The sequence below is a fragment of the Zosterops lateralis genome (assembly GCF_965231275.1).
Source record: "Zosterops lateralis genome assembly, chromosome: 23".
NCBI classification, from domain to species: domain Eukaryota; kingdom Metazoa; phylum Chordata; class Aves; order Passeriformes; family Zosteropidae; genus Zosterops; species Zosterops lateralis.
The window spans coordinates 879,605-907,602 of NC_139783.1; the positions used below are offsets into that span (position 1 = coordinate 879,605).

At 61.8% G+C, this 27,998-nt stretch overlaps 2 protein-coding genes across 2 annotated transcripts; one reads left to right on the forward strand and one right to left on the reverse strand.

The window, feature by feature from the left end:
* Nucleotides 1-799: 799 nt before the first annotated feature.
* DMPK (DM1 protein kinase) lies at nt 800-12,638 on the forward strand (the record flags this gene model as incomplete). Its single annotated transcript, XM_083877164.1, has 13 exons — nt 800-856; nt 935-1,001; nt 4,159-4,250; nt 4,351-4,434; nt 5,454-5,549; nt 6,180-6,328; nt 7,113-7,206; nt 7,804-8,004; nt 10,103-10,444; nt 10,478-10,507; nt 11,353-11,438; nt 12,078-12,262; nt 12,610-12,638. The coding sequence occupies 13 exons, from the start codon at nt 800-802 to the stop codon at nt 12,636-12,638; spliced, it is 1,512 nt and encodes a 503-aa protein (XP_083733290.1).
* Nucleotides 12,639-20,588: 7,950 nt separating this feature from the next.
* On the reverse strand, nt 20,589-27,389 carry DMWD (DM1 locus, WD repeat containing; the record flags this gene model as incomplete). The annotated part of the gene is made up of 4 exons (XM_083877166.1): nt 20,589-21,069; nt 22,802-23,920; nt 24,921-25,106; nt 26,817-27,389. The coding sequence occupies 4 exons, from the start codon at nt 27,387-27,389 to the stop codon at nt 21,022-21,024; spliced, it is 1,926 nt and encodes a 641-aa protein (XP_083733292.1). The 3' UTR covers nt 20,589-21,021.
* Nucleotides 27,390-27,998: the final 609 nt, after the last annotated feature.

Genomic DNA, 27,998 nt, shown 5'->3' on the forward strand with positions numbered 1-27,998 from the left:
GGGTCCCGGTTTGGGGGGGTCCCGGGGTCCCAATCCCGGTTTGGGGGTCCCTGCCCCGGTTTGGGGGTCCCGGTTGGGATATCCCGGTTTGGGGGTCCCTGCCCCGGTTTGGGGGTCCCTGCCCCGGTTTGGGGGTCCCGGTTGGGATATCCCTATTTGGGGGTCCCTGCCCCAGTTTGGGGGTCCCGGTATCCCCCCCACGCCCCCCACCCACCCCGTTCCCCCTTCCCTTTCCCCGGGGGGCGTGTGCCGGTTCCCCCCGGGGGTCCTGGTGTCCCCATCCCAATTTGGGGGTCCTGGTTTGGGGGTCCCGGTTTGGGGGTCCCGGTTGGGGTGTCCCAGTGTCTCCATCCCAATTTGGGGTCCCAATCCCGGTTTGGGGGTCCCGGTTGAGATATCCCGGTTTGGGGGTCCCAATCCCGGTTTGGGGGTCCCTGCCCCAGTTTGGGGGTCCCGGTTGGGATATCCCGGTTTGGGGGTCCCTGCCCCAGTTTGGGGGTCCCGGTGTCCCCCCCACGCCCCCCACCCACCCCGTTCCCCACTCCCTTTCCCCGGGGGGCGTGTGCCGGTTCCCCGGGGGTCCCAATCCCGGTTTGGGGGTCTCTTTACCCCCCACCCACCCCGTTCCCCGCTCCCTTTCCCCGGGGGGCGTGTGCCGGTTCCCCCAGGCCGGGCCGGGCCGGGCCGGGCCGGGAGGAGGCGCCGGGCTCTGGCCCGTCCCCGGCCGGTGTTTCCCGGTTTGTCCCGGGTCGGTGTTTCCCGGTTCCCTCCCCCGGGCCGGGTCGGGTCGGGCCGGGCGATGGCGGCGCCCCCGGGGCGGAGGGAGCGGCTGCGGGCGCTGGCGCTGGGCCGGGGGGCGCTGGGGCTGGAGACCCTCCTGGACCTGCTGCTGGGGCTGGCGGGGGGGCTCCGCCACCGCCTGGACCACCGGGAGACCCCCGGGGGCGACACCGACAGCGACAGTGACAGCGACAGACACGTCCGGGAGTTCCTCAGCTGGGGTAAAAGTTGTTTTTGGGGATTTATTTTGGGGTTTTTTGGGGTTATTTTGGGGATTTTTTGGGAATTTTTGGGGGTTTTTTGGGGGAGATTTTGGGGATTTTTAGGGGGTTTTTTGGGGGGATTTTTTGGAGATTTTTTTAGGGGATTTTTAGGGATTTTTGGGGGTTTTTTGGGGGTTATTTTTGGGGGTTATTTTGGGTTTTTTTTGGGGGGGGATTTTTGGAGATTTTTTGGGGGGGTTTTGGGGGGATTTTTAGGGATTTTTTGGGGGGGATTTTTGGGGGGGATTTTTTGGGGTTTTGGGGGTTATTTTTAGGGATTTTTGGGGATTTTTTGGGGGGGATTTTTGGGGATTTTTTTGGAGATTTTTTGGGGATTTTTAGGGATTTTTTGGGGGGGATTTTTGGGGATTTTTTGGGGGGATTTTTAGGGATTTTTTGGGGGGGTTATTTTTGAGGGTTATTTTGGGGGGTTTGGGGGTTTTTGGAGATTTTTGGGGGGTTTGGGGGGTTATTTTTGGGGGTTTTGGGGGTTTTTGGGGAGGGGGTTTGGGGGGTTCTGGGGTAATGGGGAGGGGTCTTGGGTTTGGAGGGTTGGGAGGGGGATTTGGGGGTGGGACGGGGGGGGAGGGTTGGAAATGGGGAGGGGATTGGGGGGGGGGGTCCAAAACTGGGGGGGGGGGTCGGGGGTCGGGACTGGGAGGTTTCTGGGACCGGGGAGGGTCTGGGACTGGGGGGGTCCTGGTTCGAGAGGTCCAAAACCAGGAGGGTTCTGGGTTTTAGGGGGTTCGGGATTGGGGGCCCAGGACTGGGGGGGTTCTGGGACTGGGGGATTCGGTACTGGGGGGTCCGGTACCGGGGGGGTCCAGAACTGGGGGGTCCAGGGGGGGTCCAGAACTGGGGGGGGGGGGGTCCTGGATTGGGGGTTCTGGTACCAGGGGGGGCCCAGGACTGGGGGGGGTACGGTACCGGTTTGATCCAGGATTGGGGGGGGTCCAGAATTGGGGGGGGTCCTGGATTGGGGGTTCTGGTACCGGGGGGGTCCAGAACTGGGGGGGGTCCTGAATTGGGGGTTCTGGTACCGAGGGGGGTCCAGGACTGGGGGGTCCAGAATTGGGGGGGGGGGTCCTGGCTTAGGGGGGCCTGTGGTCAGGAGAGACAGGGCTGGAGACAGGTCCTGCTGTGGCATGGGAAGGGTGGCCATCCAGGACTGGGGGGGTCCTGGATTGGGGGTTCTGGTACCGGGGGGGTCCAGAATTGGGGGGGGGTCCTGGATTGGGGGTTCTGGTACCGGGGGGGTCCAGAATTGGGGGGGGTCCTGGATTGGGGGTTCTGGTACCGGGGGGGTCCAGTATTGGGGGGGGTCCAGAATTGCGGGTTCTGGTACCGAGGGGGGTCCAGAACTGGGGGGGTCCAGTATTGGGGGGGGTCCTGAACTGGGGGGGGTCCGGTACCGGGGTGTCCGGTACCGGTTCGGTCCAGGATTGGGGGGTTCAGAACCGACCTCGGGACTGTCCAGACCCGGCCGGGCCTGGGAGAACCGGGACCATCCCAAACCCGGTTCGGTTCGGTTCGGGGCTGGGGGCGATACCGGGGGCTCCCACCAGGGGGCGCAACTGGGTCCAGTCGGTACCGGGACTTGGGGGGGATTCTGAATTTTGGGTCATTTTTTGGGGGGAAAAATTCTGAATTTTGGGGTCATTTTTGGGGGAGAATTTCCGAAATTTTGGGTCATTTTTTGGGGGGAAAATTCCGAAATTTTGGGTCATTATTTGGGGTGGAAATTCCGAACTTTGGGGTCATTTTGGGGGGGAATTTTGGGGTCATTTTTTGGTTTTTTTTCCCGAACTTTGGGGTCTTTTTTTTTTTTTTTTCCCCAAAATTTTGGGTAATTTTTTGGGGGGAAAATTCCGAAATTTTGGGTCATTATTTGGGGTGGAAATTCCGAACTTTGGGGTCATTTTTTGGTTTTTTTTTTTTTTTCCAGACGTTGGGGGGTCATTTTTTGGGGTCTTTTTTTATTTTATTTTATTTTATTTTATTTTATTTTATTTTATTTTATTTTATTTTTATTTTTTTATTATTATTTTATTTTATTTTTTTCCAAACCTTTGAACTCTTTTTTTTTTTATTTTTTTCAAACTTTGGGGTCATTTTTTTATTATTATTTTTCCCACCTTTGCGCTCATTTTTTTTTATTTTTTTCCAAACTTTGGGGGCTCATTTCTTGGGTTCATTTTTTTATTATTTTTTCCCACCTTTACCCTCATTTTTTTTTTATTTTTCCCAAACTTTGAGGGGTCATTTCTTGAGCTCATTTTTTTTATTATTTTTCCCACCTTTCCCCTCATTTTTTTAATTTTTTCCCATTTTTTTTAGGTCCTCCCTCATTTTTTTGGGGTCTTTTTTTTGGGGGGGGGTCTCATTTTGGGGGGGACTCACCCACCATGTCCTGGGGGGGGTTTTTTTCCCCTTTTCTCCTTTTCTGGGCACGACGGGGCCGGTTTTTCCTCCCCCCGCGGGCTCCAATCGTTTCCCGGCCATAAAAGGGCCGAGGGTGTCACAAAACCCCCCCTCGGGCCTTTTTCCCCTCCCCCACCTCCACCGGAACTCGCCCCCCCTTTCACTTCCCGCCCCCCTCCCCCCCCCCCAAAAAAAAAAAAAAAATCCTGATTTTTTTCCCCCCCTAAAAAAAAAAAAAAAATCTGATTTTTTCCCCACTAAAAAAAAAATTTTCCTGATTTTTCCCCTAAAAAAAAAAAAAAATCCTGATTTTTCCCCTTAAAAAAAAAAAAAAATATCTGATTTTTCCTCCCCCATAAAAAAAAAAATATTCTGATTTTTCTTCCCCTAAAAAAAAAAAAAAAAATCTGTGCCCCCCAAAACCCGTTTTTTCCCCAAAAAATCTGGTTTTGCCCCCACAAAATTTCACCCCCCGGTTTGTGCCCCCCCAGGGTGGTCTCTGACCCCCCAAATCCCCAATGCCCCAAATCCCCAATCCCAACTGGGTTTTGTGCCCCCCAAAACCCCCCAAAACCCCTCAAAACCTGGTTTTGCCCCCCAAAATTTCACCCCCCGGTTTGTGCCCCCCCAGGGTGGTCTCTGCCCTCCCCAGGGTGGTCTCTGACCCCCCAAAAACCCCCTTTTTCCCCCCCAGCCGAGCCGGTGGCCGCCCGTGTCCAGGAGCTGCAGCTGCAGCGCGGAGACTTCGAGATCCTCAAGGTCATCGGCAGAGGCGCCTTCAGCGAGGTCAGGGGACACCTGGGGACACCTGGGGACACCTTGGGGACACCTGGGGACACTTGGGGACACCTGGGGACACGCTGACCCCTCCTGTCCCCCCCCACAGGTGGCCGTGGTGAGGATGAAGGAGACGGGGCAGATCTACGCCATGAAGATCATGAACAAGTGGGACATGCTGAGGAGGGGAGAGGTCAGGGGACACACCTGGGGACACCTGGGGACTCCTGGGGACACCTGGGGACACTGGGGACACCTGGTGACACCTGGGGACACTTGGGGATACTCTGGGGACACCTGGGGACAGTTGGGGACACCTAGGGACACTCAGGAACACCTGGGGACACTGGGGACACACCTGGGGACACACCTGGAGACACCTGGGGACATGTGGGGACACTGGGGATACTCTGGGGACACCTGGGGACAGTTAGGGACACCTGGGGACACTCGGGGACACCTGGGGACACCTGGGGACACCTGGGAACACTGGGGGACATCTGGGGATGCTGGGGACAATCAGGGGACACCTGGGGACAGTTGGGGACACCTGGGGACACTCAGGAACACCTGGGACACACCTGGGGACTCCTGGGGACACCTGGGGACACCTGGGGACTCCTGGGGACACTCGGGGACACCTGGGGACTCCTGGGGACTCCTGGGGACACCTGGGGACACCTGGGGACTCCTGGGGACACTCAGGGACACTCGGGGACACCTGGGGACACTCGGCAGACATGTGGGGACACTTGGGGACACTCAGGGGACACTTGGGGACATTTGAGGACACTTGGGGACACTTGGGGACACTTGGGGAGACTCGGTGACATTTGGGGACAATTGAGGACACTCAGGGACACTCAGCGACACTTGGGGACAACTGGGGACACTCAGGGACACTCAGGGGACACTTGAGGACATGATGGGGGGGATGGCACCATGAAGGAAAGTGTCCCCAAGGCGACACCGGTGACAGGAGACAACTGGGAACACTTGGGGACACTTGGTGACATTTGGGGACACTTGGGGACACTCAGGGGACACTCGAGGACGTGATGGGGGGATGGCACCATGAAGGAAAGTGTCCCCAAGGCGACACCGGTGACAAGGGCGGTGTCACCGATGACAGGGGCGGTGTCCCCGGGGTGGCAGTGTCCCTGAGTGTCATTGTCCCCAGGTGCCACCCCCGGTGTCCCCGTGTGTCCCCAGGTGTCGTGTTTCCGCGAGGAGCGGGACGTGCTGGCGCGCGGGGACCGGCGCTGGATCACCCGGCTGCACTTCGCCTTCCAGGACCCGCAGTGCCTGGTCAGGGGACACTGGGGTGGCCTCTGTCACCTCCCCGGGGACAGCTCTGTCACCTCCCTGTCTGTGGGGACACCTCTGTCACCTCCCTGCCTGCAGTGTCACTTCTGTCACCTCCCTGCCTTTGGGGACACCGCTGTCACCTCCCTGTCTGTGGGGACACCACTGTCACCTCCCTGCCTGCAGTGTCACCCCTGTCACCTCCCTGTCTGTGGGGACACCTCTGTCACCTCCCTGTCACATCTGCCCCGGGTGTCCTGTGGTGTGACAATGTCCTCATGCCATGTCCCCTCCCTGTCCTCAAATCATGTCCCCATTCCCCTGTCCCCAAGCTGTCCCATGTCCCCGATGTCCCCAATGTCCCCAGTGTTCCCATTATCCCCAATGTCCCCACTGTCCCCAATGTCCCAGTGTCCCCATGTCCCCAATGTCTCCAATGTTCCCATTGACCCCAATGACCCCAATGTCCCCACTGTCCCCATTGTCCCCATGTCCTCATGTCCCCAAGCTGTCTTATGTCCCCAGTATCCCCATGTCCCCAATGTCCCCACTGTCCCCACTGTCCCCAATGTCCCCACTGTCCCCAATGTCCCCAATGTCCCCAGTGTCCCCAATGTCCCCGTGTCCCCGCAGTACCTGGTGATGGAGTACTACATTGGCGGTGACCTGCTGACGCTGCTGAGCAAATTTGGGGACCGGCTGCCCCTGGCCATGGCCCGGTTCTACCTGGCCGAGCTCGTGATGGCCATCGACTCTGTGCACCGCCTGGGATACGTGCACAGGTGGGACATGGGGACACTGGGGACATGGGGACATTGGGGACATTGGGGACACTGGGGACACTAGGGACGTTGGGGACACTGGGGACACTGGGGACATGGCCATCGACTCTGTGCACCGTCTGGGATACGTGCACAGGTGTGACATGAGGACATTGGGGACACTGGGGACATTGGGGACATTGGAGACATTGGGGGACACTGGGGACAGTGGGGACAGTGGGGACACTGGGGACACTGGGGACATTGGGGACACTGGGGACATGGGGACATTGGGGACACTGGAGACATTGGGGACATTGGGGGACAGTGGGGACAGTGGGGACATTGGGGACATGGAGACACTGGGGACACTGGGGACAATGGGGACACTGGGGACATTGGGGACATTGGGGACATTGGGGACAGTGGGGACATTGGGGACACTGGGGACATTGGGGACATTGGGGACATGGAGACACTGGGGACATTAGAGACATTGGGGACACCTGGGGACATTGGGGACATTGGGGACATGGAGACACTGGGGACACTGGGGACCGTGGGGACATTTGGGATATTGGAGACAATGGGGACAGCAAGGACACTGGGGACATTGGGGACACTGAGGACATCGAGGGGACATGGGGACATCGAGGGGATGTGGGGACATGGAGGGACATTGAGGGACAGAAGGGGACAGGGGACACTCAGGACAACAGGAGGGACATGGAGGGGACCAGGGGGCGTCCTGAGGGGGGTCTGGGGACAGTGACAGCGGGAGGTGACAAAGGCCACCCCCCTGCAGGGACATCAAACCCGACAACATCCTGCTGGACCGCTGGGGACACGTCCGGCTTGGGGACTTCGGGTCCTGCCTGCGCCTGGGGCCCGATGGCACCGTGAGTGACACCGGGGGACACTGGGGGACACAGGGGGACATGGGGGAGGGACACAGAGCTCAACCCGATGAGCACCTGGAGAATTCCCCCGTCCTCATGTCCTCAGTGTCATCAATGTCCCCAATGTCCCCAGTGTCCCAGATACCCCAATGCACCTGGTGTCCCCAACGTGCCATATATTCTCCCAATGTCCGCCATGTCCCCAATCCCCAATGTCCCCAGACTCCCCATGTCCCCAATGTCCCCATGTCACACCTGTGCACGTATCTCAGGTGGTGGACAGAGTCAATGGCCATGTCCCTAATGTCCCCAGTGTCCCCAGTGTCCCCAAATGTCCCCAGGTGCGCTCCTCGGTGGCCGTGGGCACCCCGGATTACCTGTCCCCAATGTCCCCACTGTCCCCAACATCCCCAATATCCCCACTGTCCCCAATGTTCCCAATGTCCCCAAATGTCCCCAAATGTCCCCAGGTGCGCTCCTCAGTGGCCGTGGGCACCCCGGATTACCTGTCCCCAATGTCCCCAATGTCCCCAATGCCCCCAGTACCCTCAATACCCCCAGTGTCCCCAGTGTCCCCAATGTCCCCAATGTCCCCAGGTGCGCTCCTCGGTGGCCGTGGGCACCCCGGATTACCTGTCCCCCGAGATGCTGCTGGCGGTCGAGGACCCCTCGCGCTCCTACGGCCCCGAGTGCGACTGGTGGGCCCTGGGGGTCTTGGCCTACGAGATGTTCTTCGGCCGCCCCCCGTTCTTCGCCGACACCGTCCTCGAGACCTACGCCAAGATCCTGCACTTCCAGGTGGGGGCACTGGGGGGGACTGGGGGGCACTGGGAGGGGATTGGGAGGGACTGGGAGGGGACTGGGAGGGGAATGGGGGGCACTGGGAGGGACTGGGAGGGACTGGGAGTCACTGGGACGATACTGGGAGTCACTGATATGCACTAGGGCCATACTGCGAGTCACTGGGGCCATACTGGGACACACTGGGGCTATATTGGGATGCACTGGGAGTCACTGGGAGGTTACCAGGATGCACTGGGAGTCACTGGGAGGTTACCAGGATGCACTGGGAGTCACTGGGGCCATACTGGGGCCATACTGGCACACACTGGGAATCACTGGGATGCACTGGGGCCATACTGGGACCCACTGGGAGTCACTGGGACCACACTGGGCCCATACTCGGAGTCACTGGGACTCACTGGGGCCACACTGGGGCCACACTGGGCCATACTGGGACTCACTAGGGCCATACTGGGACACACTGGGATGCACTGGGCCATACTGGGACTCACTAGGGCCATACTGGGACACACTGGGACGCACTGGGCCATACTGGGACTCACTAGGGCCATACTGGGACACACTGGGATGCACTGGGGCTATACTGGTACAATACTGGGAGTCACTGGGAAGCACTGAAGCCACACTGGGGCCATACTGGGACACACTGGGACCATACTGGGAGTCACTGGGATGCACTGGGAGTCACTTGAATTCACTGGGACACACTGGGAATCACTGGGGCCATACTGGGACACACTGGGACCATACTGGGAGTCACTGGGATGCACTGGGAGTCACTTGAATTCACTGGGACACACTGGGAATCACTGGGATGCACTGGGACCATACTGGGACACACTGGGGCCATACTGGGACACACTGGGAGTCACTGGGACGCACTGGGGCCATACTGGGAGTCACTGGGAAGCACTGGGACCATACTGGGAATCATTGGGGCCATACTGGGAGTCACTGGGACGCACTGGGGCCATACTGGGAATCATTGGGGCCATACTGGGACTCACTGAGACGCACTGGGACCATACTGGGAGTCACTGGGAAGCACTGGGGCCATACTGGGAGTCACTGGGGCCATACTGGGGCCATACTGGGAGTCACTGGGGCCATACTGGGGCCATACTGGGAGTCACTGGGGCCATACTGGGGCCATACTGGGAGTCACTGGGACACACTGGGACCATACTGGGAGTCACTGGGAGTCACTGGGGCGCACTGGGACCATACTGGGAGTCACTGGGAGTCACTGGGGCGCACTGGGACCATACTGGGAGTCACTGGGGCCATACTGGGGCCATACTGGGAGTCACTGGGACACACTGGGACCACACTGGGAGTCACTGGGGCCATACTGGGGCCATACTGGGAGTCACTGGGACACACTGGGACCACACTGGGACGCACTGGGGCCATACTGGGGCCATACTGGGAGTCACTGGGACACACTGGGACCACACTGGGACGCACTGGGACACACTGGGGCCATACTGGGGCCATACTGGGACGCACTGGGAGTCACTGGGATGCATTGGGAGTCACTTGGAGTCACTGGGATGATACTGGGATGATACTGGGACGCACTGGGATGCACTGGGAGTCACTGGGAGTCACTGGGGCCATATTGGGAGTCACTGGGAAGCACTGGGACCATACTGGGACACACTGGGGCCATACTGGGACGCACTGGGAGTCACTGGGATGCATTGGGAGTCACTTGGAGTCACTGGGATGATACTGGGATGATACTGGGACGCACTGGGATGCACTGGGAGTCACTTGGAGTCACTGGGGCCATACTGGAAGTCACTGGGATGCACTGGGGCCATACTGGGAGTCACTGGGATGCACTGGGGCCATACTGGGAGTCGCTGGGAAGCACTGGGACCGTACTGGGACACACTGGGAGTCACTTGGAGTCACTGGGGCCATACTGGGAGTCACTGGGATGCACTGGGGCCATACTGGGAGTCGCTGGGAAGCACTGGGACCATACTGGGACACACTGGGAGTCACTTGGAGTCACTGGGGCCACACTGGGGCCATACTGGGAGTCACTGGTCCATACTGGGACTCACCCCCTCCCCATCCCCAGGACCACCTGCACCTGCCCGAGGACGATGACGATACCGAGGAGAGCCAGGAGGGGGCGCCACCCCCCGGGGGCGTGTCCGAGGGCGTGGCCACGGCAGGGGGCGTGTCCGGGGGCGGGGCCCGGGCGGTGCCGGCGGCGGCGCGCGCGCTCGTGCGGGGCCTGCTGTGCGCGCCGGGGGCGCGCCTGGGCCGCGGGGGCGCGCGGGATTTCCGCCCCCTGCCCCTGTTCGCGGGGCTGCGCTGGAACGCGCTCCGCCGGTCCCGAGCCCCCTTCGCCCCTTCAGCAGAGGGAGCCGCCGACACATCCAACTTCGACGTGCTGGATGACTGTCTGAGCCAGCAGGTGAGGGGTTAAACCCGGATAAACCTGGGATAGACTGTGCTGGATGATTGCCTGAGCCAGCAGGTGAGGGGTTAAACCGGGATAGAACCGGGATAGAACTGGGATAGAACTGGGATAAAACTGGGAGTGATCAGGGATTGAACTGGGATAGACCTGAGATAGACCGTGCTGGATGATTGTCTGAGCCAGCAAGTGAGGGGTTAAACCGGGATAGAGCCGGGATAAACCTGGGATAGACTGTGCTGGATGACTGTCTGAGCCAGCAGGTGAGGGGTTAAACCGAGATAGAACCGGGATTGAACTGGGATAGACTGCCTGAGCCAGCAGGTGAGGGGTTAAACCGGGATAGACCAGGGATAGAACTGGGATAAACCTGGGATAGAGCCGGGGTAAACCTGGGACAGATCAGGGATAGGCCTGGGATTGACACGGGATAATCCTGGGAGACCACCGGGGATAAACCCGGGATAAACCCGAGATAACCCCAGGACCACCCCCCCCCACCCCATTTCCCTATCCCAGCATCCCCCTCACCAGAGATCCCCCCAAAAAAATGAGATGGGACCCCCCCATGGACCCCCCTAAATCCATCCCCCCCACCAAAAGGGGGATTCCCCCCCTGGGACCCCTCCATGGGCCCCCCAACCCCAACCTCCCTCAATGGGACCCCCCAAAATGTGATTCCCCCCTCCAGGACCCCCCATGGGCCCCCCAACCCCATTTCCCCCCCCCCCCTCCCCCAAAAATGGGATCCCTCCCCACCCCTTGGGGACCCCCCCAAGACCCATTTCCAACCCTCCTCCCCAAAAAAAATAGGGCCCCACCCATTGACTCCCACCCGTGACGTCACTTGGGACCCCCCAAAAATCCCCTCCCCAAATATTTAACGTGTCCCCCTCCCCTTTCAGGAGCTGCTGGGGGAGCCTGGGGACCCCCCAGAGTTGGGGTTGCACCTCCCGTTTGTGGGGTACTCCTACGCCCGAGGGGACCGCGAGTGAGTTTTGGGGGGTCTCGGGGGGTTTTGGGGGGGGTCTTGGGGGGTTTTGGGGGATTTTGGGGGGGTCCTGGGGGGTTTTGGGGAGGTTTTGGGGGGTCTTGGGGGGGTCTTGAGGGGGTTTGGTGGGTCCTGGGGGGGTCCTGGGGGGTTTTGGGGGTCCTGGTGGGGTCCTGGGTGGTCCTGGGGAGGTTTTGGGGGGTCTTGGGGGAGTCCTGGGGGGGTCCTGGGAGATTTTGGGGGGGTTTGGGGGGTGCTGGGGGGGTTTGGGGGGTCCTGGGGGATTTTGGGGAGTACTGGAGGGGTTTTGTGGGGGTCCTGGGGGGGTTTTGGGGGGTCCTGGGGGGTCCTGGGGGGATTTTGGGGGGTTTTGGGGGGTCCTGGGGGGGTTTGGGGGGGTCTCGGGGGGTCCTGGGGGGGGTCTGAGGGGTTTTGGGGGGTTTTGGGGGTCCTGGGGGGTTTTGAGGGGTTTGGGGGGTCCTGGGGGGGTCTGAGGGGGTCTTGGGGGGTCACAGGAACCAGGGGGGGGCACCAGGAGTGGAGGGGGGGCAATGGGGACAATGGATGGGGGAAATTTGGGGGGTGGGATTTGAGGGGAGGGGTCTCCAGGTGACACCCCCTCCCCAAATCCGCATTTAGGGATGAGGAAGAAGAAGAAGAGGAGGAAGAGGAGGATGAGGATGAGGAGTGGGACCAGGACACGGCCATGGAGCTGGAGGGGGAATGGGGGACCCCCCCCGAATCGGGGACCCCCCCTGGCATCGGGACCCCCCCCTTGGCCTTAGGGACCCCCCCCCCGCAAAGGGACCCCTCCACCCCCGGGGGTGCTGCCCTCGACCACCGGACCCCCCCCACAAAAAGACCCCTCCCCACCCACGGGGTCCCAAATGGGGGGCGACCCCCCCCAAAAAGAGCCCCTCCACCCACCCACGGGACCTCCCCCTCCCCAAAAAGGGACCCCCCCCAAAAACCTCCACCCCCCACCCCCAAGGGGGGCCCCCCCCAAGAATCCCACCCCCCACCCAAAGCCCCTCCCCCCCCCACCTAAAGGGCCCCCTCCCCAAAAAGGGGTCCCCGCACCCCAAGGGTCGCCCCCTCCCACGGCGACCCCTCCCCAAAAAGCGGCTCCTCCGTGCCAGGACCCCCCCCCGGCCAAGGGGGCCCCCCCAAGGACGGAGCCCCCCCCGGGACCGCCGGTAGGTGGGGAGGGGGCGGGAATTGGAATTTTTTCCGGGAATTTTTTGGGAATTTTTCGGGAATTTTCGGGGAATTTTTTGGGAATTTTTCGGGAATTTTCGGGAAATTTTTCGGGAATTTTTCGGGAAATTTTTCGGGAATTTTTTTGGAATTTTCGGGGAATTTTTTCAGAAATTTTTCGGGGAATTTTTCGGGAATTTTGGATCCCCCGGGGTGGGGGGGAAAGGGGGTCCTGGGGAGGGGTCTCAAATCCTGGGAGGGGCCAGTGTCCAGTTTGGGGGTCCCGGGAGGGGTCAGGTCCGGTTTGGGGGTCCTGGGAGGGGTCAGTGCCCAGTTCGGGGGGATCCCAGGAATTTCGGGGGTCATTGCCCGGTTTGGGGGGTCCCAGGAACCCCTGGAGGGGTCAGTGCCCGGTTTGGGGGTTCTCGGGGGTCTTGGGAGGGGTCTGGTCCGGTTTGGGGGTCCCAGGAGGGGTCAGTGCCCGGTTTGGGGGTCCCAAATCCCGGCAGTCCCGGGATTCCCAGGCAGACTCGGTTCCCGCAGGTCCCGGCAGTCCCGGTGGTCCCAGAGCCGGTCCCGGTGGTCCCGGTGGTCCCAGAGCCGGTCCCGGTGGTCCCACAGCCGGGGGTCCCGGGGGTCCCGGGGGTCCCGGTGCCGGTCCCGGAGCTCCGGGAGGCGCTGGCCCAGGAGCGGCGCGGGCGGGAGGAGCTGGAGCGGGAGATCGGGAAACTGCGGGCGGCGGGACACGGGCTGGCCCGGTACGGGGGACAGCGGGGACAACGGGGGGACAGCGGGGACAACGGGGACAATGGGGACAGCGGGGACAACGGGGGGACAGTGGGGACAATGGGGACAACGGGGACACTGAGGGGACAGTGGGGACGGTGGGATGGGGAGGGGACACTGGGGACCGAGAGGGGACAGTGGGGACAACGGGGGGACAGCGGGGACAACGAGGGGACAATGGAGACAGGGAAGGGACAGAAGGGACCAGGAGGGGACAATGGGGACAACGCAGGGACAGTTTGGGGACAGGGAGGGGACAGCAGAACCGAGAGGGGACAGTGCGGACAGGGAGGGGACAATGGGGACAATGGGGACAGGGAGGGGACAATGGGGACAACAGGGACACCAGGACCAGGAGGGGACAGCAGGACAGGGTGGGGGACAGCAGAGTGACCCCAGGTCAGTTGGGGACAGCGGCCAGTGAACGTGGGTGGCACTGGGAACTGGGAGGTGACACCAGGGACCCCAGGGGTGACACCTGGGACCCCAAGGTGACACCAGGGACCCCAGGGGTGACACCAGGATGACAGCCACCAGCAGGGAGGTGACACCAGGGACCCCAGGGGTGGCACCAGGGACCCCAGAGGTGACACCGGAGCCCCAGGGGTGACACCAGGGTGACAGCCACCACCGGGGAGGTGACACCAGGGACCCCAGAGGTGACACCAGGGACCCCAGGGGTGACACCAGGGTGGCAGCCACCACCGGGGAGGTGACACGGGTGTCCCCAGCTGCTGTGGGGACAGTGACACTGTGGCTATAGGGACCCGGGGGGCAGTGAGGGGGTCCGGGGGTGTCCCCAGGGGTGTCCCCTCGATGTCCCCAACTGTCCCCTCCCCGCCAGGCGCCTGCAGGAGGCCGAGAGCCGCAACCTGGAACTGGAAGAGAAACTGAGGCGGCTGCAGAGTGACCCCCCCGGGCCCGGCCCGCCCCCGCCACAAGGCAAGGACCCCTCCCCAAAATCCCAGTGACACCCCTGGGACCCCTCCCCAAAGTCCCAGTGACCCCCCCTGCGCCCGGCCCGCCCCCGCCACAAGGCAAGGACCCCTCCCCAAAGTCCCAGTGACCCCCCCGGGCCCGGCCCGCCCCCGCCACAAGGCAAGGACCCCTCCCCAAAGTCCCAGTGACCCCCCTGGGACCCCTCCCCAAATCCCAGTGACCCCCCCGGGCCCGGCCCGCCCCCGCCACAAGGCAAGGACCCCTCCCCAAAATCCCAGTGACCCCCCCGGGCCCGGCCCGCCCCTGCCCCAAGGCAAGGACCCCTCCCCAAAATCCCACTGTCACCCCTGGGACCCCCCCCAAAATCCCAGTGACCCCCCCCGGGCCCGGCCCGCCCCCGCCCCAAGGCAAGGACCCCTCCCCAAAATCCCAGTGACCCCCCAGGCCCGGCCCACCCCCGCCACAAGGCAAGGACCCCTCCCCAAAATCCCAGTGACCCCCCCGGGCCCGGCCCGCCCCCGCCCCAAGGCAAGGACCCCTCCCCAAAATCCCAGTGACCCCCCCGGGCCCGGCCCGCCCCCGCCACAAGGCAAGGACCCCTCCCCAAAATCCCAGTGTCACCCCTGGGACCCCCCCCAAAATCCCTGTGACCCCCCTGGGAGTGTCCCCAAAATCCCAGTGACCCCCCCCGGGCCCGGCCCGCCCCCGCCACAAGGCAAGGACCCCTCCCCAAAATCCCACTGTCACCCCTGGGACCCCTCCCCAAAATCCCAGTGACCCCCCCGGGCCCGGCCCGCCCCCGCCCCAAGGCAAGGACCCCTCCCCAAAATCCCAGTGACCCCCCTGGGTCTGCCACCCCCCGCCACAAGGCAAGGACCCCTCCCCAAAATCATTGAGGATATTCCAGGGTGTCCCCAAAATCCCAGTGACCTCCCACGGCCTGGACCCCTCCCCAAAATAAAATCCTTGGGGACACCCCTGGGAATGTCCCCAACCCACCCTGGGTGTCCCCAATACCCTCCAGACCCCTCCCCAAATTCATCAGGAGCCTCCCAAATTCACCAGGACCCCCCGCCCCAAAAGGTCTTGCCCCCTCCTCAAAATATTTTGGGGGGCGCAGGACCCTATCCCCCCCTTCTACACCCCAAAAACTCTGTGGGGGTTTAGAAAATTCGGGGCTGGGGGTCTCCCCCAAAATTTTGGGGTGGGGTCCATCCCTGACCATCTCCCCCCTCCCCAAAATTTCCCTTCCAGGTGGAGTGGGGCAGCCCCCCGCCATTGCAGCCCCCCCTGCTGAGGTAAGGGGGATTTGGGGGGGATTTTTGGGGTGATTTTGGGGTTTTTGGGGGGGATTTTGGGGTGTTTTTTGGGGGGGCTGACGCTCTGTGCTCTCTCCGCAGCCCCCCCGGCTTTTCCGCTCCCCCCTGGGGCTGCCCCTGTCCCGGCACCTGCTGCTCTGGGCCCGGGTACGTGGGGCTGTGTCACCTTGTCACCTGTGTCACCTGTGTCACCCCCCGCCATCCCCTGCCATGGCCATTGTCACCCATTGTCACCCAGTGTCACCCCCTGCTGCTCTGGGCCCGGGTACGTGGGGCTGTGTCACCTTGTCACCTGTGTCACCCCCTGCCATCCCCTGCCATGGCCATTGTCACCTCCTGTCACCCATTGTCACCCATTGTCACCCAGTGTCACCCCCTGCTGCTCTGGGCCCGGGTACGTGGGGCTGTGTCACTGTCACTGTGTCACCTTGTCACCTGTGTCACCCCCTGCCATCCCCCGGCATTGCCATTGTCACCCATTGCCACCCATTGTCACCCAGTGTCACCCCCTGCTGCTCTGGGCCCGGGTACGTGGGGCTGTGTCACTGTCACTGTGTCACCTGTGTCACCTGTGTCACCCCCTGCCATCTCCTGGCATTGCCATTGTCACCCACTGTCACCCAGTGTCACCCATTGTCACCCATTGTCACCCCCTGCTGCTCTGGGCCCGGGTACGTGGGGCTGTGTCACTGTCACTGTGTCACCTGTGTCACCTGTGTCACCTGTGTCACCCCCTGCCATCCCCTGCCATCCCCTGGCATTGCCATTGTCACCCATTGTCACCCCCTGCTGCTCTGGGCCCGGGTACGTGGGGCTGTGTCACCTTGTCACCTGTGTCACCCCCTGCCATCCCCTGGCATGGCCATTGTCACCCATTGTCACCCAGTGTCACCCCCTGCTGCTCTGGGCCCGGGTACGTGGGGCTGTGTCACTGTCACTGTGTCACCTTGTCACCTGTGTCACCCCCTGCCATCCCCCGGCATGGCCATTGTCACCCATTGTCACCCAGTGTCACCTCCTGTCCCAGCACCTGCTGCTCTGGGCTGTGCCACTGTCACCATTGTCACCCCCTGCCACTGTCACCCTGTGTCACTGCCACCCACTGCCACCCACTGCCACCCCTGCCACTGTCACCCTGGCCACTGTCACCCCTGTCACCTCCTGCCACCCCTTACCACTGCCACTGTCACCCTGGCCATGTCCCCAAGGCCATCCCTGCCACTGCCACCCTGTCACCCCCACCGGTGTCACTGCCACCCCCTGCCACCACCACCTTGTCACTGTCACCCCGTCACCTCCTGCCACCCCTTACCACTGCCACTGTCACCACTGCCACTGTCACCACTGCCACTGTCACCCTGGCCATGTCCCCAAGCCCACCTGTGTCACTGTCACCCTCTGCCACTGCCACCCCCTTGTCACTGTCACCCCTGTCACCTCCTGCCACCCCTGCCACTGCCACTGCCATTGTCACCCTGTCACCGCCACCTGTGTCACCGCCACCTCTGGCCATGTCCCCAAGGCCACCCCTGCCATTGTCACCCCTGTCATTGTCACCCACTGCCACTGCCACTGTCACCCTGCCACCCCCACCCGTGTCACTGCCACCTCTGGCCATGTCCCCAAGGCCACCCCTGCCATTGTCACCCACTGCCACTGTCACTGTCACTCTGGCCATGTCCCCAAGGCCACTCCTGCCACTGTCACCCCTGCCACTGTCACTGTCACCCTGCCACCCCCACCCCTGCCACTGCCACCTCTGGCCATGTCCCCAAGGCCACCCACCTCTGCCACTGTCAGCCTTGCCATTGTCACCCACTGTCACTGTCACCCTGGCCATGTCCCCAAGGCCACCCCTGTCACTGTCACCCCTGCCACTGTCACCCACTGCCACTGCCACTGTCACCCTGCCACCCCCACCCGTGTCACCGCCACCTCTGGCCATGTCCCCAAGGCCACCCCTGCCATTGTCACCCACTGCCACTGTCACTGTCACCCTGGCCATGTCCCCAAGGCCACCCCTGCCACTGTCACCCCTGCCACTGTCACTGTCACCCTGCCACCCCCACCCGTGTCACTGCCACCTCTGGCCATGTCCCCAAGGCCACCCACCTCTGCCACTGTCAGCCTTGCCATTGTCACCCACTGTCACTGTCACCCTGGCCATGTCCCCAAGGCCACCCCTGCCACTGTCACCCCTGTCATTGTCACCCACTGCCACCTCCACCTCTGCCCAATGTACCCAAGGCCACCCCTGCCGCTGTCACTGTCACCTCCTGCCACCCCCTGCCACCGCCACCTCCAGCCAATGTCCCCAAGGCCACCCCTGTCACTGTCACCCCTGCCATTGTCACCCACTGCCACCCCCTGCCACTGTCACCCTGGCCATGTACCCAAGGCCACCCCTGCCACTGTCACTGTCACCTCCTGCCACCCCCTGCCACTGCCACCTCCAGCCAATGTCCCCAAGGCCACCTCCCCAGCCCCGGGGAGGGGACAACAATCCAGGGCCACCCCCCGTGTGTCCCTCGTGTCCCCAACAACGCGGGGGAGGGGCCAGAGGGGGGACCCGGGAGGGTGGGGGGTGGTGACAACGGTGACAACAACGGTGACAACAAGGGTGACAAGGGTGACAAGTGTCGCTGTCCCCAGGTGCCACACCCCGGTGCCACCAAGGACTGTTTGCTGCTCTGCGCCGCCGGCCTGCGCCCCCCCCCCGCGCCCCCCGGGACCCCCCCTTAATTCCGGGGGTGTCCCCAAAGTGTCCCCAAGGTGTCACCAAAGTGTCACCGAGGTGTCACCGCCTCCCCTTTGTTGCACTTGACTCCCCCCTTTTCCCATGGGGGGGGGGGCGTTGTACAGAGACCCCCACCCAAATCACGGGACCCCCCCCACCCCAAAATCCCACTGGACCCCCCCTCAAAAATCCCACCAGACCCCCCCCAAAAATCCCACTGGGCACTTGGGGGGTCCCCAAAAATCCGAGACCCCCCCCAAAAAAAAAATCCCACTGGGCACTTGAGGGGGGGTCCCCAAATCCGAGACCCCCCCCCCCAAAATCCCACTGGACCCCCCCCCCCCAAAAAAAAAAATCCCACCAAGCACTTTGAGGGGGTCCCCAAATCCAAGACCCTCCCCAAAACCACTACACCCCCTCCCCTCGTGGGGGGGTCCCAAACGCGTGTGTGTGTCCCCCTCCCCAAAAAAAAAAAAAAAAAAAAAAAATTGGGGTGGGGTCTCCCCGATGCCCCCATGACCCTCCCCGAGGGGCAGCGGGATGCGACCCCCTCCCAAAAAAAAAAAAATAAAAAAAGGGTTGGGGTCCCCCCCAAAAAAAAGGGTTTTGGGACCCCCCGAGCCCCCCCCGCCGTCCCCCATTAGTAATTTATTTGTAGGGACGTTTGCACTACAGACCCCTCCCCTTATTTATGCCCCGCCCCTAAAAAAGTGGCCCCGCCCCCTTCCCCCGGGGTCGCCCCCTCCCCAAATTGGGATTTTCCCAAAAAATGGGGGGGGGGGGGGATGAGAATAAAGTTGTGTTTTTGCTGCTGTTGTGGTCACAGATTGTCACAAATTTGTCACAAAATTGTCCCCAGATTGTGCCCGTGTCCCTCTGTGATACCCCTGTGTCCCCAAAATGTCCCCAAGTTGTCACCTGTGTGTCCCCAAAATGTCCCCGTGTGTCCAAGTGCCACCTGGAGTGTCCTCAAAGTGCCACCAAGTGTGTCCCCAACCCATCCGTGTCCCCAAAGTGCCACCCAGAGTGTCCCTGTTCTGTCCCCAAGTGCCACCTGGAGTGTCACCAGTCCCTAAACTGTCCCCAAATGCCACCCAGAGTGTCCCCAAAGTGCCACCTGGAGTGTCCCCAATTCATTTGTGTCTCCAAAGTGCCACCCAGTGTGTCCCCAAAGTGCCACCCAGAGTGTCCCCAACTCATCCGTGTCCCCAAGTGCCACCCATCGTGTCCTGTTCTGTCCCCAAGTGCCACCTGGAGTGTCCCCAACCCCTCTGTGTCCCCAAAGTGTCACCTGGAGTGTCCCCAAGTGCCACCCAGCATGTCCCTGTTCTGTCCCCAAGTGCCACCTGGAGTGTCCCCAGTCCAACCCTGTCCCCAAATGCCACCCAGTGTGTCCCCAAAGTGCCACCCAGAGTGTCCCCAACCCCTCTGTGTCCCCAAAGTGTCACCTGGCGTGTCCCAAAGTGCCACCCACAGTGTCCCCAACCCCTCTGTGTCCCCAAAGTGCCACCCAGAGTGTCCCGTTTTGTCCCCAAGTGCCACCCAGTGTCCCCAGTCCAACCCTGTCCCCAAAGTGCCACCCACAGTGTCCCCAACCCCTCTGTGTCCCCAAAGTGCCACCCAGAGTGTCCCTGTTCTGTCCCCAAGTGCCACCCAGTGTCCCCAGTCCAACCCTGTCCCCAAAGTGCCACCCAGAGTGTCCCCAACCCCTCTGTGTCCCCAAGTGCCACCTGGAGTGTCCCCAAGTGCCACCCAGAGTGTCCCTGTTCTGTCCCCAAGTGCCACCCAGAGTGTCCCCAACCCATCCATGTCCCCAAGTGCCACCCAGAGTGTCCCTAAACTGTCCCCAAAGTGCCACCCAGACACCCAGAGTGTCCCCAAAGTGCCACCCAGAGTGTCCCTGTTCTGTCCCCAAGTGCCACCCAGTGTCCCCAGTCCAACCCTGTCCCCAAATGCCACCCAGTGTGTCCCCAACCCATCCATGTCCCCAAAGTGCCACCAAGTGTGTCCCCAACCCCTCTGTGTCCCCAAAGTGCCACCCACAGTGTCCCCAACTCATCTGTGTCCCCAAAGTGTCACCCACAGTGTCCCCAAAGTGCCACCAAGTGTGTCCCCAAGTGCCACCCAGAGTGTCCCCACAGTGTCCCCAAGTGCCACCCGGCTGTCCCCTCCCCCCGGACAGGTCGGTGCCACGCGGGTGACAAAATTCTCTTTAGTATAAATAAGGGGAGGGGACACGCGGTGACAATAAAGTGACAAAGGCACGGGGGAGGGGGGGTGGCGGTGCCACCACCTTGGGGACAAGAGGGGACACAGCGGTGACACCGCGGGGGGGTCAGTAGTACAGGTGGCACCCAAGGGTGACAAAGGTGACACCCAAAGGTGACAAAGGTGACACCCAAGGGTGACAAAAGTGACACCCAAGGGTGACACAGATGGCACCCAAGGGTGACAAGGGTGACACCCAAGGGTGACAAAAGTGACACCCAAAGGTGACACAGGTGACACCCAAAGGTGACACCGAAAGGTAGCACAGGTGACACCCAAGGGTGACACAGGTGACAAAAGTGACACCCAGAGGTGACACAGGTGACAGAGGTGACACCTACACCACGGTGCCACTCGGGGAGCCGCCGTTCTGCGAGGACAGGCCCTGTGGGGACAAAAGTGACGTCATTGAGGTGACAAAAGTGACGTCATCGCAGTGACAATAGTGACGCCATCACGGTGACGCTCCTGGAGAAATCCCCGCCCCCAAAAAAACCAAAATCCGCGATTTGACCCCCAAAAATTCACCCCAAATCTGACCCCAGACCCCCCAAATCCCCTCCCGGACGCCCCCAGACTCACAGAGACCCCTCGGGATGTCCCCAGGGATGGATGAGCCTGTCCCGACAACTATCGCGACATGGAGCACCCAAAATCACCCCTAAAACACCCCAAATCCCCCCTAAATCCCCTCTGAGACCCCCCAAATCCCCCCCAAATCCCCCCTAAAACACCCTAAATCCCCCTAAAACACCCCAAATCCCCTCTAGAACACCACAAAACTCCCCTAAAACACCCCAAAATCCCCCCAGATCCCCTCGGAGACCCCTCCCCGCACTCACAGAGACCCCGGGCCGTGCCCAGGTGCAGATGAGCCCCTCCTGGCAGGCGGTGACGATACAAACCTGGAGCTCCTGGTGCCCCAAATCCCCTCTGAGACCCCCCAAATCCCCCCTAAACCACCTTGTAGACCCCTCAAACCCCCCCAAATCCCCTCTGAGACCCCCCAAATCCCCTCTGAGACCCCCCAAACCCCCTCCCCGCACTCACAGAGACCCCAGGCCGTGCCCAGGTGCAGATGAGCCCCTCCTGGCAGGCGGTGACGATACAAACCTGGAGCTCCTGACACCCCAAATCCCCTCTGGGACCCCCTAAACCCCCCCTAAAACACCCCAAATCCCCTCTGAGACCCCTCAAATCCCCCCAAATCCCCTCAGAGACCCCTCCCCACACTCACAGAGATCCCAGGCCGTGCCCAGGTGCAGATGAGCCCCTGCCCATGATACAAACCTGGAGCTCCTGGTGCCCCAAATCCTCTCTGAGACCCCCCAAATCCCCCCAAATCCCCCCAAATCCCCTCTGAGACCCCTCCCCACACTCACAGAGACCCCGGGCCGCGCCCAGGTGCAGATGAGCCCCTCCTGGCAGGCGGTGACGATACAATCCTGGAGCTCCTGGTGCCCCAAATCCTCTCTGAGACCCCCCAAATCCCCCCAAACCCCCCCAAATCCCCTCTGAGACCCCCCAAATCCCCCCAAACCCCCCCAAATCCCCTCTGAGACCCCTCCCCGCACTCACAGAGACCCCAGGCCTCGCCCAGGTGCAGATGAGCCCCTGCCCATGATACAAACCTGGAGATCCTGGCACCACAAATCCCCCCTAAACCACCCCAAATCCCCTCTGAGACCCCCCAAATCCCCTCTGAGACCCCCGAAACCCCCCCAAATCCCCCCAAATCCCCTCTGAGACCCCCCAAACCCCCTCCCCGCACTCACAGAGACCCCAGGCCGCGCCCAGGTGCAGATGAGCCCCTCCTGGCAGGCGGTGACGATACAAACCTGGAGCTCCTGGTGCCCCAAATCCCCTCTGGGACCCCCCAAATCCCCCCTAAAACACCCCAAATCCCCTCTGAGACCCCTCAAATCCCCCCAAATCCCCTCTGAGACCCCTCCCCACACTCACAGAGATCCCAGGCCGTGCCCAGGTGCAGATGAGCCCCTCCTGGCAGGCGGTGACGATACAAACCTGGAGCTCCTGGTGCCCCAAATCCTCTCTGAGACCCCCCAAATCCCCCCAAACCCCCCCAAATCCCCTCTGAGACCCCTCCCCACACTCACAGAGACCCCAGGCCGCGCCCAGGTGCAGATGAGCCCCTCCTGGCAGGCGGTGACGATACAATCCTCCAGGAAGAGCAGCACCGTCAGCCTCTCCTGGGCGATTTTCTTACACACCAGCGGCTCCAGCAGCGGCACCTCGTGCAGCCTGGGGCACAGCGCCGTCCCCAACACCTTGGCCATGTCCAAAGACCCCCGAGACCCTCCTTGGGGGACCCCCGAGGGTGTTTTCTCGGCGTTTCCCCCTCCCCTGCTGATGTTGCCCAAACTGTGGTAACGTTTGTGCTCCTTGTCCGAAACTCCTCGGAGGGTTAAAGTGGAAAATCGAGGAGGGGGAGGAACTCGGGGGGAGATTTGGGGGCCTCCCCCGGGTTGGGGGAGGCTGTTGGAGCGGGATAAAGAGCGAGGGAGGGGCGGGTGAGGGCGAGGGAGGGCAGGGCGAGGCTCCAGCAGCTCCTCGGTGAGATCCCAGAGGCAGAACTGGGTGTCCTGCCCGGCCGAGCCGAAGCGATAAGTGACGCTCGCTGGCGGCTCCGTTGAGTTGTCACTCTGTTGTCCATCATCATCATCGTTGTCATCGTCTGGCGGTTGTGGTGGCGGTGATGAAGTAAAAGGGTCAAAAGCCACGGCGTTGACCCACGATTTGTGGCCGTGACCTCTGGCCACCACCCGGCCCTCGGCGAATGACCACACGGTGACCAGGTCATCCTCCCCACCGGTGACCACGTAACGTCCGTCGGGGCTCCAACAAACACACAGCAGCCCCCCGAAATAACTCCTCATCATCCCCTGGAGCAGCATGGAGGAGAAATGGAAAACTCGGAGCACTCCGTCCTGGCTGACACACGCCAACCACCGCCCGTCCGGCGAAAAGGCGAATTCGTTCAGGGGTCCCGAACCCACCGCCCACTTCATCACCGGGTTCCTGGGGGTCTTGCTCTTGCAGGAGAAGACCCTGAAGCCTTCTCCTTGGGTCAGGAGGGTGTACTGGGGGCTGGAGGCCACGCAGGGGTGGCTGGAGTCGTACAGGTACAGGTGGCCGCTGGCGTGGGAGGCCAGGAACAGGCGCTCGGTGTCCGGCAGCCACTTGACCAGAGTCACCTTGGATTTGTCGATGAGGCGCTGTGGGAGGTGAAGGGTTAAAAAAAAAAATGGGGTTTAGGGGGGGTTTTGAGGGGGTTTGGTGGGTTTATAGGGGGTTTCAAGGGGGTTCTGGTGGCTTTGGGGGAGTTCTGGTGGTCCTAGGGAGGGTCCTGGTGGTCCTAAGGGGTTTCTGGGGGTCCCACAGGGGATCTCAAGGGGGTTCCTGGTGGTCTTGGGGGAGTTCTGGTGGTCCCAAAGGGGTCCTGGTGGTCTTGGGGGAGTTCTGGTGGTCCCAAAGGGGTCCTGGTGGTCCTATGGGGTTCCTGAGGGGTTCTGGGGGTCCCACAGGGGATCTCAAGGGGTTCCTAATGGGCCCAGGGGGATCCTGGTGGTCCCATGGGAGATCCCAAGGGGTTCCTGGTGGTCCTATGAGGTTCCTGAGGGGTTCTGGTGGTCCCACAGGGGATCTCAAGGGGGTCCTGGTGGTCTCAAAGGGGTCCTGGTGGTCCCATGGAGGATCCCAAAGGGGTCCTGGTGGTCTCATAGGGGATCTCAAGGGGTTTCTGGTGGTCCCAAGGGGTTCCTGTGGACTCATGGGGGATCCCAAAGGGCTCCTGGTGGTCCTAGGGAGGGTCCTGGTGGTCCCCATGGGAGATCCCAAGGGGTTCCTGGTGGTCCCAAGGGGTTCCTGAGGGGTTCTGGGGGTCCCACAGGGGATCTCAAGGGGGTCCTGGTGGTCCCAAAGGGTTCCTGGTGGTCCCAGGGGGTTCCTGGTGGTCCTAGGGAGGGTCCTGGTGGTCCCACAGGGGATCTCAAAGGGTTCCTGGTGGCCTTGGGGATGTCCTGGTGGTCCCAAGGGGTTCCTGTTGACACTGTGGTGGCCCTGGTGTCCCCGTGGTCACCCTGTGATGGCCCTGGTGTCCCTGTGGTGACCCTGGGGAGGTCCTGATGACCCTGGGGAGGTCCTGGTGACCCCGTGGTGGCCCTGATGACCCTGGGGGTGTCCCTGGTGTCCCCAATGTCCCCGGTGTCCCCTCACCTCCTCGTTGAAGAGCCGTCCGGCGCTGTCCTTCTTGGCCAGGTCCAGGTACTGCACCTGCCCGGCCGAGAACCCGACCAGCAGCGGCAGCGACTCCGCGCCCGCCGTGAACTGGTTGAAGTCGTGGCACGTGGGCTGGGTGCCCTTGTAGACCCTCTTGTCGATGGGCCGCTGCAGGTCCAGGGACTGCGGGGACACCGTGGTGTCACTGGCATTGTCACCAGAGTGGTGGCATTGTCACCCAAGTGACACCAGTACTGGTGTGGTGGCTCCCCTGGTGCTTCCTGGGGACCCTCTGCCCACTCTGGGTCATCATTGGGGATGTCTGGAGGGTCCTGGGGGGGGTCTGGGGTCATTGTCACCATCCCTGGGGTCACTGTCACTGTCATTGTCACCGGAGTGGTGGCATTGTCACCCGAGTGGTGGCACTGGGATGTCACCCCTGGTGTTCCCTCAGGGACTCTGTGCCCACCCTGGGTCACCAATAGAGGTGTCCTGAAGGTCCTGGGGTCATTGTCACTGTCCCTGAGGTCACTGTCACCAGTCCTGGGGTCACTGTCACTGTCATTGTCACTGTCATTGTGACTGGCACTACCAGGGGATGTCACCCCTGGTGTCCCCCCAGGGACTCTGTGCCCACCCTGGGTCATCATTGGGGATGTTCTGAGGGTCCCAAGGGGGTTTTGGGGTCATTGTCACCATCCCTGGGGTCACTGTCATTGTCACCGGAGTGGTGGCACTGTCACCAGAGTGGTGGCATTGTCACCAGAGTGGTGGCACTGGGATGTCACCCCTGGTGTCCCCTCAGGGACTCTGTGCCCACCCTGGGTCACCAATGGAGGTGTCCTGAGGGTCCCAAGGGGGTTTTGGGGTCACTGTCATTGTCACTGGAGTGGTGGCATTGTCACCGGAGCGGTGGCATTGTTACCGGAGTGGTGGCACTGGAGTGGTGGCACTGGGATGTCACCCCTGGTGTTCCCTCAGGGACTCTGTGTCCACCCTGGGTCACCAATAGAGGTGTCCTGAAGGTCCTGGGGTCATTGTCACCATCCCTGGGGTCACTGTCACCTGTCCTGGGGTCACTGTCACCATCCCTGGGGTCACTGTCACCTGTCCTGGGGTCACTGTCACCTGTTCTGGGGTCACTGTCACCTGTTCTGGGGTCACTGTCACCTGTCCTGGGGTCACTGTCACCATCCCTGGGGTCACTGTCACCTGTCCTGGGGTCACTGTCACCATCCCTGGGGTCACTGTCACCATCCCTGGGGTCACTGTCACCTGTCCTGGGGTCACTGTCACCATCCCTGGGGTCACTGTCACCTGTTCTGGGGTCACTGTCACCTGTCCTGGGGTCACTGTCACCATCCCTGGGGTCACTGTCACCTGTTCTGGGGTCACTGTCACCTGTCCTGGGGTCACTGTCACCATCCCTGGGGTCACTGTCACCTGTTCTGGGGTCACTGTCACCTGTCCTGGGGTCACTGTCACCATCCCTGGGGTCACTGTCACATCCCTGGGGTCACTGTCACCATCCCTGGGGTCACTGTCACCTGTCCTGGGGTCACTGTCACATCCCTGGGGTCACTGTCACATCCCTGGGGTCACTGTCACCATCTCTGGGGTCACTGTCACCTCTCTGGGGTCACTGTCACATCCCTGGGGTCACTGTCACCATCATTGGGGTCATTTTCCCCTCATTTCTCCCGTTTTTTCCCCTTTATTTCCATCACCCCCAAACCTCCATCACCCCCAGTTCCTCCCCCTTTTCCCTCCCGGTTCTCCCTCAATTTTTCCTCATTTTTCCCCCCGTTTCTCCCTCAATTTTCCCTCATTTTTCTCCCATTTTCCCCCATTTCTCCCTCATTTTCCCTCATTTTCCCCATTTTCCCCCCTTACCCTTCGACTCCCTCGTCCTCCAGCTCCGGCCCCTCCGTAGAAATGCAGCTCCCTGCCCAGGTTACAGCACACGCGGCTCCTCTCGGCCGCTGCCCCGGGGGGACTCCGGCTGCGGGCCCACCTCACCACCGACAGCCGCACGGGCGGCAGCGCCCCGGGGCCCGCCGGGGCCGGCCCGGCCGTGAGGGGCCCGGCTGAGGCGGCGGATGAGGCGGCGGCGGCGGGGCTGAGGAGGCGATAAGAGCCCTCGCGGGTCCGGAAACGGCTCTTGAGCTCCGGCGCGGCCGCGGGAGGTTCGGCCGGGCCCGGAGGAGCCGCCGCCGCCGCCGCCGCCGCCATGGCCGCCGGAAGTCGCCTCAGAGAGCGGCCCCCGCCGCCGCCGCCATGATGGAGCTGAGTCACCGAGGCCACGCCCACGATGAGGGGGGGAAGCCACGCCCATAAAGGTGGGGAGAGCCAATCAGGGAGGGAGGATGAAGGAGAGACACGCCCATGGAGAGGGGAGGGTGTGGCCTTATGAGGGGTGGCCACGCCCACAAGTGTGGAAACCACGCCCACAAACATAGAAACCATCCCCCAAGTGCGTAAAGCCACGCCCACGAATGAAAGAAATACGCCCACAGAGACCACGCCCACTTATGACAGAAACCACGCCTCCAAACAAAGAGACCACGCCCACAAAAATGATATAACACCCATTAGTTACAGAAGCCACGCCCCCAAAATGAGACCACGCCCCTACACATAAACCACACCCACCACTGATTAAAACCCCACCCCAAAGGCATATACGGCCCAAGCCACGCCCACAAAACTCACAGACCACGCCCCTAATTTACATATCCAAAACTCCACCCCTGTGGGTTTCTTGCACCACCCCAACATGAGGCCACGCCCCCTCCATCAGGACCCCCCCAAAAACCAGCCAGGACCCCCAAAAAAACTCCTCCCAGATTTTTATTGGACCCTTCCCAAGGAATGTCACCTGTCCCCAGGTGTGTCCCCAGGTCCTGTCAGGGACCCCCCACCCTCCAAAAACCAGCCAGGACCCCCCAAAAACCATTCAGGACCCCAAAAAACTCCTCCCAGGTTTTTATTGGACCCTCCCAAGGAATGTCACCTGTCCCCAGGTGTGTCACCTGTCCCCAGGTCCTGTCAGGAACCCCCCACCCTCCAAAAAAC